This window comes from Gymnogyps californianus, chromosome 3 (genome assembly GCF_018139145.2).
Source record: "Gymnogyps californianus isolate 813 chromosome 3, ASM1813914v2, whole genome shotgun sequence".
Classification (NCBI taxonomy): domain Eukaryota; kingdom Metazoa; phylum Chordata; class Aves; order Accipitriformes; family Cathartidae; genus Gymnogyps; species Gymnogyps californianus.
In genome coordinates, this window is record NC_059473.1 from 106,035,742 (window position 1) to 106,051,813 (window position 16,072).

At 39.8% G+C, this 16,072-nt stretch overlaps 1 protein-coding gene across 3 annotated transcripts in view; it reads right to left on the minus strand.

The window, feature by feature from the left end:
- The window catches only part of SH3YL1 (SH3 and SYLF domain containing 1), a 48,835-nt gene that overhangs the window by 18,038 nt on the left and 14,725 nt on the right, over window positions 1-16,072 (minus strand). For 2 of the 3 annotated variants that reach the window (XM_050894310.1, XM_050894312.1), the window contains exons 6-9: window positions 12,798-12,926; window positions 10,641-10,803; window positions 9,870-9,942; window positions 9,084-9,140 (exon numbers count right to left, since the gene is read on the minus strand). In XM_050894310.1, the coding sequence (XP_050750267.1) occupies window positions 9,084-9,140; window positions 9,870-9,942; window positions 10,641-10,803; window positions 12,798-12,926 (422 nt within the window). The remainder of the gene's footprint in view (window positions 1-9,083; window positions 9,141-9,869; window positions 9,943-10,640; window positions 10,804-12,797; window positions 12,927-16,072) is intronic. The other variant, XM_050894311.1, reaches the window with a different exon arrangement.

Here is a 16,072-nt window from a genome sequence, read left to right on the forward strand (position 1 = left end):
CAATTATTTGTCATACTAATTTAGTTTATATTAGTGTTTGCTTTATTGATTTCTTTTTGCGAGGCCTCCTATTTCTTAATAAGGAACTGACAGTTTTTCCACAAAATGTGAATGACCTTCTTGGTTCAATCAGCAGTATCCAGCTGGCTGATCTGCACAATGTAAAGCTGAACTAGCACAGCCAAGGTAGACACAGGACCCCAGGACCCTCCACGACAGAGAACACATCACTTTTTGGGGAACTATGGCACTTAATTTTACTGCTCATGGAAAAATATATTTAAAGTGTTTGTTCCATCAGGGTGACAACTAATGAATTCCCAAAGAAAGGAAAGTATTATCAGAGCCTTCCCTTAGCACTTAGTATAAAGTAGATGTTCAGTATCCTTCCAGAAACAGATATGCAGCATTTCCTCCCATCTCCTTCCTGCCTCTCACCAGAGACAAGGGGAGTGTTGGGGACTATGTGGAAGACAGGATGTTATCAAACATGCAGTTTTCAGATTGTGCTGGTTTTGGCTGGGATAGAGTTAATTTTCTTCATAGTAACTACTATGGGGCTATGTTTTGGATTTGTGCTGAAAACAGTGTTGATAACACAGGGATGTTTTCGTTATTGCTGAGCAGTGCTTACACAGAGTCAAGGCCTTTTCTGCTTCTCACACCACCCCACCAGCAAGGAGGCTGGGGGTGCACAAGAAGCTGGGAGGGGACACAGCCGGGACAGCTGACCCCAACTGACCAAAAGGATATTCCATACCATATGATGTCATGCTCAGCATATAAAGCTGGGGGAAGAGGAAGGAAGGGTGGGATGTTCAGAGTGATGGCGTTTTGTCTTCCCAAGTAACCGTTACGCGTGATGGAGCCCTGCTTTCCTGGAGATGGCTGAACACCTGCCTGCCGGTGGGAAGTAGTGAATGAATTCCTTGTTTTGCTTTGCTTGCGTGCGTGGCTTTTGCTTTACTTATTAAACTGTCTTTATCTCAACCCACGAGTGTTCTCATTTCACCCTTCCAATTCTCTCCCCCATCGCGACACGGGGGGAGTGAGCGAGTGGCTCTGTGGGGCTTAGGTGCCAGCTGGGGTTAAATCACAACACAGATGTAGTGAAGCTTCTTGTCCCTGCTATCAAGATGGATCTGTAAAGCGTCACTCTACCGTTACTGCAAAATGATCTCCATTTCTTAGATCACTGTTAGCTTTCATCTCAAGCCAATCAAGCACAGGGCATTTTGTGGCAGTCTGGATAGGAATCCTGTGTATCTATCACTTCCTTGAGGTACTTACAAGTCCTTTTTGGCTTCTATTAGTATTAATGAAGCAGAAGCTCCCATACTCCCAAAGGCTTCTCTAGATAAATAGGTAGGAAAGCAATTTAAACTTGCCTTTATCCTACTACTTGAACAATACAGAAAGAAAATACTATCTAATGCAGTACACAGCTTTGAAACAACTTTTTAAGCATATATTTCATAAATATGCTAAGACATTAAGCATGCTTTACAAGGGCCTCAGACAAAAGACTAACCTATACAATTTAACATTTGTATGTTCACATGAACAATTTCACATTTTAACTGCATTTACAGTGCATTTAAGTGCTTTACACTTAAAAAATAAGCGTAGATTACACTGAGATTTTCCTATGATTTAGCTCTAATTTCCTAATTTTTATTCCAAGCCATTAAAAAATGCCAAGAAAAAATATTGTTCCCCATGCCAATATGTCTGGTTCATATTTAGCATAACAGCTCTCTGCCAATGCATGCACACATCAGAAAGACCCCAATTTCATCCTAGCACGTCTGACCTCAATCCCTCCATGCCTTGTTGTATTGAGTTAGCTGATTATACACAGCAAGTTATTGGTTTCATTATGACCAGTGAAGTCCTGCATGCTACATATTTTCCTCTCAGCTTCCCACAACATAAGACATAAGCAGCTTGATTATCTGACTTATTACATTCATGATAGTAATAGTACAATCCTAGTAAAAGTGAATCAGGGATAAAAACAGTCTCAAAAGTAATTTCCTGGGATTTCCTGGGTTTGGTTAGTATTAAGAAAGAGCTCATAACAGCAAGAAAATTAATACTGTGGGGGACCACCAGATGGATGTTTTATTTTTCCGGTAACTAAATATAAACATGTCACAAGCCTTGCCAGGAAAAACACAAAAATAGACCAAGCTTAGCTAAAACTCTTAAAAACAAACAAACAAAAAAGGTACTTCAGTTACTTTCCAGGGAGTTAACTTCCTCATGTTTACTAAATTAGTAGACAATATCATGAAGGATTATGACAGATACATCATACATCTCACTTCGTAAAAATTTTCTAAAACAAGTATCTATTAGCCACACTGAGCTGTCTTACTGATTTCACAGTTTATAATCTGCTAGAGTTCCTCCTCAAATTATAGTATAGAAGGAACAGATTACTGCACAGCTTGATGAGGGTTCTTGCTTACAATGTGAAATAGTTCTACTCGATCCTACAGCAAATCTCTGCCTTTCTTGGAAAAGGAGTAATTCATGAACTGAAGAATGAAAAGTGGCTTTTTTTCAGTTCCAAATACACAGCACACATCCATAGCACCTGAAGGAATATGCACATATCTGATTTTATCTGAGTTTGTTATTTTAATTATTTTATCCAGTTTTCAGTTAATTATTGAAATAGGTATCTTTTATTCACCATAAAAAAATGTCTACTCCACTTCCCCATGAAGACACACAATGGGAGAACAATTTCATTAACCAGTTAACTTCCTTATCTACGAGGAGTGAGTAACAGCACAGAAATATCACAGGAAAATATGGGAAATTCAACTGAAAGAACGGCTTCCTTTATCAGCACTCCATCAGGTGGAGCTGATTATTTATCTACGCGTTCTCATACCCCCTTTAATGAATAGACTTTTAAAAGTGTGCAGTCTAATGCCTATGAAAATGACTCAGGGCCAACATTTCTGAAATATCAGCCAGTCTCAGCGACAGAAATAAATCATGTTTCCATGGATGATTTCATTTCCAGTTCAAAAGCAAAATGCATTTTTCCCCTCATTGTGAACAATGGAGTCTTCCTCCATCCTTAAAAACAACAGGTTTTGGATTCCTTCTCCCTTCCAGGTCTATGCAGACAGCATGGTACAAAAACCATTTTATAATCTTAAGTTAAAAGCTTTTGATTCATTTTTACTACAATTCAAGTTGGCAAATGAATCTTCAGAATGATGACACCATTTTAAATCATCTTGATTCAGAACAGACAGAAAGAAGCAAAAATTGCTATATTGACAATATTCTAGAAAGACAGACTTTAAGCATATGCTTTCTGACAACAAAGGAAAAACAAAAATTCAGGTAATACACCGGGAAAAAGTTAGCCTGAGGCCACAGAGATACCTGAATTTTATTGGCTCCAAAATAGATGAAATACTTTTACTTTACTATTGTGGTGTTTAGTCTTAATTACAATAAAAATGCCCAAGTCAAAAGTTGCTCATCAAGAGGAGATTTGGGCACACTTACATTCCTCTTATAGTGTAGTTGCCAGAATTTTTTTGTCAGCGGGTATTTCTAAATGTGGAACTGTATTGCTGATATAAATAGCTGTATGTTAGATTTCCAGTTAAATTTGAGTTGTTCCAAAATAGTACTAGTTCTGTTAAAACTAAGTTAAGAGAAGCTTATCAGAAAAATAAAGCGATTGCTTCAATACACATTTAGCAAAGCAAGGCTATTTTGAAGTTGCAAGCACATAGAGTGACGCTCTCTTTCAGCAGCTCTAATTAAAAATTCCATTGTTTCACTACATTGTGTTTAAACCAGCTCAGCAGTACACGTAATTAGAGGTACTAATTAATGCAGACAGCTAGAATGGTGTCCATGTTCCAGGTTGTATTTTGTCTTTTCCCTGAATTTGATCAATATTATCCTACAGGGTAGTAGCTCTAAAAATAACAAGATCATAAGTCAGATGGAAACTGAACTGCAGAACAGGCATGCAAGTAAAATAAGTGAAACAGGAGGTGAAGTCACAAGTAAAAATTATGCTATTGCCCTCAGAGCTGCAAAACAGATGTGTTTTTTTAAAGCTTTTTACCTCAGAAGCAGTCTATGAATTCTTAGTCCATATAATTGTGTTGGCTTAGTTAACACATTTTTAACTGGCCACAAAAAACCCTCATAATGTACTAACAAAAAGAAATTCACATACAGACCCTCAAGTTTCCTTGACAAATATGTTTCAGGAGGCATGAAAATCTGTCTTGGAATTCTCACAGCAAACAGATTTTCATAGATCTACTGAACCATCTGGCATTCATAGATTACTGAAAGAAACATTGAGATCATCTCCAAAACTATAGAGAATTGGGCCAGACCTGATTCCTGGAGAACCGTAACCATGAAAAGCAGCATCTCTGAGAGGGATTTAGTTAACACAAACCGAGTTTACCACAACCTCATGGTACCACCTAATCAAAAAGGTTTGATATTGCCTCAACTGTTTTACATACAGTAGCAATAGGTAAGAAGGTTAAAATAAATAAATGAATAAATAAATAATAATAAAGGTAAAGATTGAAGTTTAGTCCAAATCCATTATGGCTTTTAGGAGCCCAAATCTTATTGATCTCAGTGAGCTCACATCTCAGAATGTGCTATTTGTAGCACTATTTAAAATTTGAGAGGAAAGAGAAAATGACTTATGACAAAGAGCTCATCAATCTGTTTAGCAATCAAAAGAAAGATCAAGGAAGATCAAAAGGTGATTTGATTACAGCACAAGTGTCTCAAAGGGAACAAGAGGGGAACAAAAAAACCCCTCTGGGTAGGAAAGGGCTCTTTAATATAGTGAAGAAAGCCACAACAAACATCATTGTCTAAAAGCTGCAGACAAATTCATATGGGAAGGCATGAATTTTTAATAATGAGGTTGACAAATCACTCAAACCATCATTAAAGGAAGGAGGGTTTTTTTTGCTTCTTAAAAACGGTGACAAATTTCTCATCTGCCTCCATGTCTTCATCAGTAGGCTTGATATAGCACTTTCAGTATGTAAGAATACAAATATATGCCTAACGGGTCAGTAACAATCTGTTAATATTTTCATATTATTTTCCAAGTGAAAAGTTTCTGCTGAAAAACTAGTTACAATTCATATTTTGTTTTGGTTTTTTTTTTTCCTTAAGTTTTACTGTAATCAAGTTTGGGTGTGATGATTTTATGCACAATAGTCTTAAGAGTTCAATGTCTGCAGACAGATAATTTATGCAGTTCAAAAATCAGAAGAAGAGGGCACACATTTTCCCCAAGATAAAATTAAATTTAAAAATATTTCGTTCAAGTACTTGTGGAAGGTAAGAAAGCCAGTGTTTCTGAGAGAAATCTAAAAAAACCTTGAACACTTAGGCTTTACAGGCACAAGTTCTTATGAGTTTCTTAAGCAAATCATATCACTGCTTGAAAGACGCAAACAGCATCATTATTTTCTCCAAATTATGACAAAATACTTACACTGTTATAAAAAGAACTGCTTTTGTGTTTACGAGGAGCATTTTATCTTACAGTATTGTAGCCACAGACCCACCCTCCTGTTCGTAAACATTCCTGAAAGGGAACACATGACTGAGCAGAGGCAGAATGAAACACTAAGCAAGTATGCATTTTTGAGGCCCATGATGATTTTTGATACTTGTGAATGAATAGTGAAAGAACAGTGTTTGGAAAAAAAATTTTTTTTGCATTTTCATCCCCATTCCTGCCTCAAGTCTGCTTCCTGATTGTTTCAGCATCTTGGCAATTTTAAGTGATTCTTTTCCAAACATGTGAACCAGTCCTTTTCTGATTAGCTGAGCTGAAGCAAAAGTGAAAAAATGTCTGACTTGTGATTCTGAACAAATTGCCTGTTAATGATTCAGTTCTCACGAACATTCCCGCTAGCCCAGCTCCTGCTTTTATTAGCAGATCGCTACTCCTGCTGCTACCAGTTCACTTGGGAAACCACATCACTGCAACGTTTTCAGAATTGTATAGTATTCAGCAAACTGTTACAGGTAAGTCAAGTAATGATTTATCTACATTTTTGGTTACCTGCTGCTCCATTGAAGAGCCCCAAGCAGAAATAACTAGAAATCACAACACTAATGAAAACCTAATATCTAGGATTAGATATTCTAGTGTGACAAACTATCAACCTAATGTATCTAAAAAAATTGTCCTAATAAAATAAACTTCTCCTGAGTTTACAATGCCCAAGTAGTCCACTAGAGAACCATGGGTCATTTATGTTACAGATCTGGTACAGAACTCTGCAGAAACCTTCTATCCAGATAAAGTAAAGTTAGATTGTGGTAATAAAGCTTGGAAGGACCAGTCAGCCCTTTTATTAGATTGTACAACATAGAGGGGACAAGTAGAAAAATGAAGCTGCAAACCTCTAATTCTAGTAAGGGAGGAGGCATGAACTTTCATACTCATAAGCAAATCTAATTTCTTTATCTGAACAGTCTCCAGAAAATTCTCTCCTACTGTAGAAACTTCATACTTCACTGAATCACAGTAACTGTAGCAGCTATTATTTTTTTTTCTTCCAGAATTGTAAAAGGTCTCTGCAAATCATTATTTTTTTAAAATAAAATTTGTGGTATTTCCAAGTTTCTGGAAATATTTTAAAGCATTACTGAACCTCATTTTACAACTAAATGCATTACCTTAAGTATTATTCAGTTACGTGAAAACAATCTACTTGCATCTGAGTTCATGTATCACATTATCAGTTTAGAAAAACATGTTTTTCATTTAACATTCTTCTTGCATTTGAAATAGGTAATGTAATATAACCTATCTAGATAATTCAGGTCCACATAAAATAATTAAAAGCGTTTCATCCACACGTCTAGCTCTTCTTCCATCTAATCACAAAAATTAATGTTTCAACCTTTCTACTACTTTTGTAACTGTTGCAAAACCAAAACCTTATAACACAATGCCAACCTCCCCCCTCCCTGCCCAAAAGCAAGTCCTTACTACTGGCAACCCAGAGAAGCTTGTTGCTCAACATCAAAACCTACCCCTGCACCAGCCACTATACCTAAAATGTAGCTTCCTAAAGATTAGTTTCATGCACTCTTCCATTAGTTATCTAAAAACGTTTTTTTTTTTTTTAAACTAGACAGAAAAAATGTTGAACATTTTTTTCAGATCACTGTAGAACATCCATTGCAATCCTGCAATAAAGATTGGCTAGTACGAGCTATAGCTGCCGGCAGCTCTGTTGAAATCATCTGGACTATAAACAGGCAAGAAGAGATTATTGACAGGAGGTATGGCCTTAAGGCTCCTTCTGTTCCGTCACCCAGCATTAATACTCCCTTTGTTACCAATGTGAAAGGGACTGCAACTCTTTTCCAGCCTCCCATCAACATGCATGTAGGCTATGGTATTGAGACACTCGGGGAACTGACTTCAACCTTGATTTTTCCCTGTGATAAGAACAATTCTTTAGCCTTTAGAAACATATAGTACTTCTGTGGATTCAGATAGCATTTGAACTGTTACCTATGGAAACACAATCTGCAATAGAAAGCAAAATATACCATGTCAAGCTTGTAAGGTAAACAAAAATTTACCATGAGACAACATTTCTTGCAGGAAGCGTCATTTGCACAAGGTCCTACTGCCTCTTGCACTCCTCAAAGATAAGCTTGTGTACTTCTAGAAATCGTTAGGAATCCTCAGTAGTAGACTGATTGAGTCTACATTTTGATTTCAAAGAATCTTGAAAGCCATCAAAAGATAGCTCTGGAAGATTTTTACCTTGTCACTTGCACCTGAATGGAAGAACACTCTCTTTAATACAGCAAATGTGTGTGCAAGTTTTTCCTACTGCTTTAGAAACCTCTTCTCAGTTGGTCAGGGGTTTTTTTAAGACTGGGAAAGTTTAGTTTTAATGGCCAGAAGACCAATTTTTCTTTCTTTTTGGATGACAGCTACTGAGTCCAGATCACTAGAGTCATCATTCTTTTCCTGGTAAAAGTTCTACTGCACAATAGCAAATTTTGATTCTCAGGAAGTCTCTGATCTGCACAAGTCACACCAACAGCTCAGCTTAAGATCCTCCTATGTCGGTCCTCTCAACAGACACACATATCAACAGCATGTATGGAGAGAAGATATGAAGGAGAATGTAAAGACAATGACACATACAATTGTGCCATATAATGGCACACATATGCCTTGGTCTTGGTTTTGATCCTAGCAGAGACCACTAAAACATTTATTTATCAAATGGACAATATATTTCATGGAAGACATAATTTATTTCACTGACTGAAACAGCCAAGTCTTTTACCTGTGAAAGATGAGACTCTTTGTGGGTGACAACACTATAGTAGCCAAATGAACGTAACCACTTTCATAATAAAATTTTTCCCTAACAGATCACAAGTTTCCAGATGATGGGCTCCACAGTTCAAGAGTTACATTGCTAATACTACAGAGTAAGATTCTCCCATTAGAGCTGAAACTGCTTTAAACTTAAGAGAATCAGAATAGAACAACAGACAAGTACTATCTTTGTAGTATAATTCAGAGTTATCTCAACTCAATGCAAAAACCTCAAGGAGTATAAATGCAATGGAAATCTGTGTTTATGCCAGCATAATCAGATATGACCTGTGGAAGCACTTTTTAATTAAAACAGGAGTTATAGTACCTTGCATAAGGACTTGGACACAAGCTTGTTATATCAGCTTGCTTTTTCACTTCAATTAGGTGGCAACGTAAAACAGTTTTAGTACTTTCAGTGCATTTTTCAAGCTCACTGAATAAAGCAAAAGAACTTCTGCTGTTTAGAAAAAGAACATCGTTGTTGGAATGTAAAGCCAGGGAATAAGATTCACATTTATGAAATATTTTCAGGAGAGCATACAAGACCCGAATCTCATTTTAGCACATGGACAATAAAGAAAAATACGTATGGCCAGATATTGTTATACGTCTTCCAAAGTACTTTTAGGACTTCTCAGATTCCACACTGCATTAATAAAATATGTGTAAGCTTAATACTTACCCACAGAGGCATAATCATTTGGAAGTTCAGGATAAAGTTTGTTTGTATTCTTTTTAGCTGAAAGAGAAAATAAAGTAGCAAGTCATATGATATACAAACATATAATTTTATATTTCATATACTGCTTTTCTAATATATGTCCAATAGTTACAAAATGATTGCAGTTATCTAAGGAGCAGTATAGAAGAAAGAAATAAGGACTTTGCCTTATATCCTTGTCCAGAGAAATAAATCAAGTTAACAACAGGAGCTGCACAGTAAAACCTCACTTTCAATGACAGCACGTTGGCAGACAAACTGTTATAGAGCCAAAACTCTGCCTCCTCTGCCCTACTGTAAGACCTCTACCTATTAAAAGATAATGACAACCTAAAAGAGAAACTAAGTTTTCTAGAAACTAGAAGTTTCTAGAAGTAAGACTAGCAGTTTCTAGTAAGACTGTTCTTTTTACTAAGAAGTTTCATTGTACCATGGGACTTCTACGTATCCAATAAACATGAATTCTTCCTTTGAACTATTACATGCTTTTGTAACTATACAAACACCATTTCTATAGCAAATCTGTCAGAGAGAAAAGGTTTGTTAATAAAACAAACAAACAAAACCTTTACTCTTTATCACTCATGGCACTATCCCCACATATTTTCAGTATTTGCCCAAGGAAGAGTATTAACAACATATTTTTATAGAGACGGCTACTACTATAATAATTGCATAACATTCATTAGCTTTAATGCTCTAATTTTATATAGAGAATAAATTAATCATTATCAAAATGTTTTTAACCTGGTGGTGTTGGTCTAACAGCCGGTTTAGGTGGTTCTGGTCTCGATGATGGTCTAGCAGGTGGGTCATTTACCTAAAATGTACAAATTTTTATAAAAAGTTGCATCACACCTGGAAGTAGATTGTTACTTCAGAGCCTAGAGGTATGTCAAGTTACACTGAAGGAAAAAAAAAAAAAAAAAATCTCTTTCTCCACTGAAATTGTATGAACTTGATAAGCACACTAAAGAACTAGTGACATATACATGACTGTAAAGTAATTCACCATGGGTTTAACAAAGATGAAAGTAAATGATTGTGTATTAGCAACATCAACACCTACAAGAAAACATTTTCTACAGTCTTAGTATTATATTGTAAATGTGATTGTTTGAATGGAAGACAGAAAAAGTAGAAAAATGAAGAGTATCCACATCAAACCTGGTATGCTCATTATTTGCAGATTAACTTGTTGATCAAACAAAGTTCAATCAAAAGTTGAACAAACTTTTCTATTCATCACCTCAGATTTGATTATGCAGTATTATAAAAAACAAGGATATACTTTGTTATTCTGGAGGATGCAAAGCAAAACCAGCAACATTCTTGTCCAGAAGAGCCTACCAGGGCAACACTGGAACAAACGTATTACTCACATGCAGTATCTGCAATGTGTTACGCCTTTAAGCATCCAATAGAGAAGTTAAGAATGCCACATGAACATCAACATTACAACTGACTAGGAACAATTCAGGAACGGAAAAAGCCTATGTGAAAAAGACGTGCACAAACCCTTCTTTGTTCCCTTACAGCTTTTCCTGGATTATTTTTTTGCTCTTCATTTTCATATACTTCAGTGAAGGATGCTAGAGTTTCATAAAGATCTTCTGCTTGAGCAGGAAAAGGCACATCACCAAGCAAGATGGCACTAGCACGAATATCCTGCCCGTAAAACCTGACATAAAAGAAAAGATGCCAGGTATTTGATCATCGTTACATTTCAATGTGTAGATAAATTCATCATGTGCAAATGTTTCCCCCCCCCGTTCCCTGGCCCTGCATTTCTCCTACTGGTCGTCTATTGAGAAGTGACAGAACTAGTTCAATGCTGTAAATTTGTTATGATAAGTAATTGTAGCAAACCTGAATGCCTACCTACGACCTTATTTCACAATGTTCTTCACCAGTAATATTTTGTTCCTGGTATGCATCAGCTAGACCATTTGAAAGCCAATCACATAGCAAACTGAAGAAACACACACCACTTTTGCAAAACATTGTAATAGATTCCTTAATGATGTAGTAAAATTCCTCAATGGAAACACTGGAACCTCAATTTTATGAATGGAGATAGCTAAAAGTTACTGACATGCAGTCATTAAAATCAGTGTTAGTCTTTGCTGATATTAGCAGAATCAAAGTTTTCATAAACACAGAACATACAAGTGCAAGTCACTCAGAGGTTCCTTGGCTTTTAAACTTCATAGGCTGCACAAAGGAAGCAGCATTCCATAAGCTGGGTATTTTCTCAAATTCCGTGATGCTCTAAACCAGATTTTTTTTTTTTGTTTCAAATGGCCTAAAAGAACATTTCTCATTATGCAGTAAATACCTCAATACCTATCTTCTACAATATTGTGCTGAGTTTAGATGGCAAGGTTTTGGTAAGGGGTAGGGCTGCAGGGGTGACTTCTGTGAGAAGCTGCTAGAAGCTCCCCCTATGTCCAATAGGGCCAATGCCAGTTGGCTCCAAGATGGACCCGCCGCTGGCCAAAGCTGAGCCAATCAGCGATGGTGGTAGTGCCTCTGTGATAACATATTTAAGGATAAAAAAACCTGCACAACAGCAACTGGGAGAGAGGAGTGAGAATATGTGAGAAAAACAACTTTGCAGACACCAAAGTCAGTGAAGGAGAAGAAGATGCTCCAGGCACTGGAGCAGATTCTCCTGCAGCCCATGGTGAAGACCATGGTGAGGCAGGCTGTCCCCCTGCAGCCCATGGAGGTCCACGGTAGAGCAGATATCCACCTGCAGCCCGTGGAGGACCCCACACCCAAGCAGGTGGATGCCCAAAGGAGGCTGTGACCCTGTGGGAAGCCCGCACTGGAGCAGGCTCCTGGCAGGACCTGTGGACCCGTGGAGAGGAGCCCACGCTGGAGCAGGTTTTCTGTCAGGACCTGTAACCCTGTGGGGGACTCAGGCTGGAGCAGTCCATTCCTGAAGAACTGCACCTCATGGAAAGGACCCACGCTGGAGCAGTTCATGAAGAACTGCAGCCTTGTGGGAAAGACCCACACTTCAGAAGTTTGTGAAGGACTGTCTCCCATGGGAGGGACTCCACGCTGGAGCAGGGGAAGAGTGTGAAGAGGAAGGAGCAGCAGAGACAACGTGTGATGAACTGACCACAATGCCCATTCCCCGTCCCCCTGCGCCGCTCGGGGGGAGGAGGTAAAGAAGTTGGGAGTGAAGTTGAGCCCAGGAAGATAGGAGGTGTGGGGGGAAGGTAGTTTTTTTTAGATTTGTTCTTCTTTCTCATTATCCTACTCTCTTATTAACTGGCAATAAATTAAATCAATTTCCCCAAGTTGAGGATTTTTTTGCCTGAGATGGTAATTGGTAAGTAATCTCTCTGCCTTTATCTTAACCCATGAGCTTGTCGTCATATTTTGTCTCCTCCCATCCTATTCAGGAGGGGGAGTGACAGAGCAGCTTGGTTGGCATCTGGCGGCTAGCCAAGGTGAACCTGCCACAGATATATAATCTCTAAACATTCAGCATCATCTCAATATCCATTGCAAGATGTCTAATTTGAAGAAACCCTTGCCCCTCAAGAAACTCTAAACTCAGCACAGTATGTTCTCACAACAAACTTTTTCCAAACTGCATGTGTCCTAGTCCATTTTGTCACTATGCCTTCACTGAATCTTCTAGATTTGAAGAGAACTTACTTGCGATTTGTTTCTTTCCTTTCAATTAAACAGGTTCCTTCCAGAGATACACCTGCAAACAGTCCTCGAGATTTGCAGTATGTATAGACAGCAGCAGAGCTTCTGAGGGCAACATCCCCTTCTAAGTTTCTAGAAGGAAAAAAGTTTTGGTTGACATTCTTCAATATGGCTTTGCAACATGAACAGCAATTGTCTTTTTATTCTAATCCTACCAAAAGTCAGCAAGAGTTTCACTTCCCTCTGTTCTTACAAACTCTATTGAATATATTCAAGTGGGTCAGACCTGAAATCCATTTTCAGTTCTTATTTCAGACAGGACCCAGCACAAAGTAATTAAGTTGTTTGATAAGGTTTCCTCTGAAGCACAGAACAATGTTGCCTCATGTGAATGCTCCACCTTAGACCTCCTCTTACATTCAGAAGTTGGAAAATGATTAACCCATGTTTTAATCAGGTTTTAAAATGATCTGATTATGTTTGTGGTGACTTGGAACTCTATTCAATATATCCAAATCCTCCTTGATTTTATGGTGCCCAAAACAGCACAAAGTATTTCAAGTAAGGCCTTATCAGACCTAAATAGAATCGGAAGACTAGAACGTGTGTCCTACACAGGATCACATAATATTTTAGATTTGAAGATACCTCAGGCAGTCAGCCAGTCCAACCTCCTGCTCAAAATGGATACAAGATCTGGTTGCTCTGGGTTTTGTCTAACCCGTTTTTGAAGACTTCCAAGGATACAGATTCCACAGACACTCTGAGCAACCTGTGTCAGTGCTCAATTATACTCATGTTGAAAATTTTTTTCTCACATCCAGTCAGAACCTTTCTTGTTTCAATCTATAACTACCATCTCTCACTGTCTTGACATGCACCTCAGTAAAGAATTGGGGTCTGTCTTCTTAAATCTGGCCAGGGACATCAAGGGCAACAAGAAAAGCTTCTGTAGGTACGTCGGTGATAAAAGGAAGACTAGGGAAAATGTGGGCACTCTCCAGAAGGAAATGGGAGACCTGGTTACCTGGGACATGGAGAAGGCTGAGGGACTCAACCACTGTTTTGCCTCAGCCTTCACCGGCAAGTGCTCCAGCCACACCACCCAAGTCGCAGAAGGCAAAGGCAGGGACTGGGAGAATGAAGAACTGCCCACGGTAGGAGAAGATCAGGTTTGAGGCCATCTAAGGAACCTGAAGGTGCACAAGTCCATGGGACCTGATGAGATGCCTCCGCAGCTCCTGAGGGAACTGGCGGATGAAGTGGCTAAGCCACTATCCATCCTATTTGGGAAGTCGTGGCAGTCCGGGGAAGTTCCCACTGATCGGAAAAGGGGAAACATAACCCCCATTTTTAAAAAGGGAAAAAAGGAAGACCCGGGGAACTACAGGCCAGTCAGTCTCACCTCTGTGCCCAGCAAGATCATGGAGCAGATCCTCCTGGAAACTATGGTAAGGCACATGGAAAATAAGGAGGTTATTGGTGACAGCCAACATGGCTTCACTAAGGGCGAATTGTGCCCGACAAATTTGGTGGCCTTCTACAATGGGGTTACAGCTTTGGTGGATAAGGGAGAGCAACGGATGTCATCTACCTAGACTTGTGCAAAGCATTGGACACTGTCCCGCACAATGTCCTTGTCTCTAAATTGGAGAGACATGGATTTGACAGATGGATCACTTGGTGGATAAGGAACTGGCTGGATGGTCGCATTCAGAGTTGGGGTCAATGGCTCAATGTCCAAGTGGAGAGCAGTGACAAGTGGTGATGCTCAGGGGTCGGTATTGGGACCAGAGCTGTTTGTTTAACATCTTTGTCGGCGACATAGACCGTGGGATTGAGTGCACCCTCAGCAAGTTTGCTGATGACAGCAAGCTGTGTGGTGTGGTCGACACGCTGGAGGGAAGGGATGCCATCCAGAGGGACCTTGACAGGCTTGAGAGGTGGGCCCGTGCGAACCTCATGAGGTTCAACAAGGTCAAGTGCAAGGTCCTGCACATGGGTCAGGGCAATCCCAAGTGCTGGGCGATGAGTGGATTGAGAGCAGCCCTGAGGAGAAGGACTTGGGGGTGACAGGAACCTCAACATAACCCAGCAATGTGCGTTTGCAGCCCAGGAAGCCAACCATATCCTGGGCTGCATCAAAAGAAGTGTGGCTAGCAGGTCAAGGGAGATGATTCTCCCCCTCTACTCTGCTCTCATGAGACCCCACCTGGAGTGCTGTGTTGAGCTCTGGGGCCCCCAACATAAGAAAGACACGGACCTGTTGGAGCAAGTCCAGAGGAGGGCCACAAAGATGATCAGAGAGGTGGAACACCTCTCCTATGAAGACAGGCTGAGAGAGTTGGGGTTGTTCAGCCTGGAGAAGGCTCCAGGGAGACTTTATAGCAGCCTTCCAGTACCTAAAGGGGGCCTACAAGAAAGCCAGAGAGGGACTTTTTACAAGGGCATGTAGTGATAGGACAAGGGGTAGCAGTTTTAAACTGAAAGAGAGTAGATTTAGATTAGACATAAGGAAGAAATTCTTCACTGTGAGGGTGGTGAGGCACTGGAACAGGTTGCCCAGAGAAGTTGTGGGTGGCCCATCCCTAGAATTGTTCAAAGCCAGGTTGCATGGGGCTTTGAGCAACCTAGTCTAGCAGAAGGTGTCCCTGCCCATGGCAGGGGGGTTGGAACTAGATGATCTTTAAGGTCCCTTCCAACCCAAACCATTCTATGATTCTTGGTGGTTCCCTGTTGGGAATGCAGCCTCTTAGAAGACCTCAAGGTCTTCCCTCCTCCAGGTTAAATAAGCTGAGCTCCCCCAGCCTCATCATTCACGTGCTCCATGTCCCTGGCCATCTTGGTAGCCGTTCACTGCAAGCACTCAAGTTTATAAACATCTTGTACTGCAGGGCCGAAACTGGACACAGTATTCTAGGCACAGTCTATGAAGTGCCAAGTAAAGGGGAACAATCACTTCCCTTATCTACTGGTTACAGCTCTGTTGATGCAGTCCCCTATGCTGTTCACTGCCTTTTCTGTCTGGATGCACTGCTGGCTCAGCTTACTGTTCACCAGGACCCCAGCACCTTCTCAATAGGGCAGCTACCCAGCCTGGCAGGCTCTGCCTACATAACTGCAGAGGGTTCATCCAACCTAGGATGCAGAACTTAGCATTTGTCCTTGTTTAATTTCATGGGGTTTCCTGTTGGATCTTTCCTCTACACATTCTAGGTCCACCACTCTGAATGGCGGCCCTACCCTGAAGTGTATTGGCTGCACTCCCTGATTTGGTG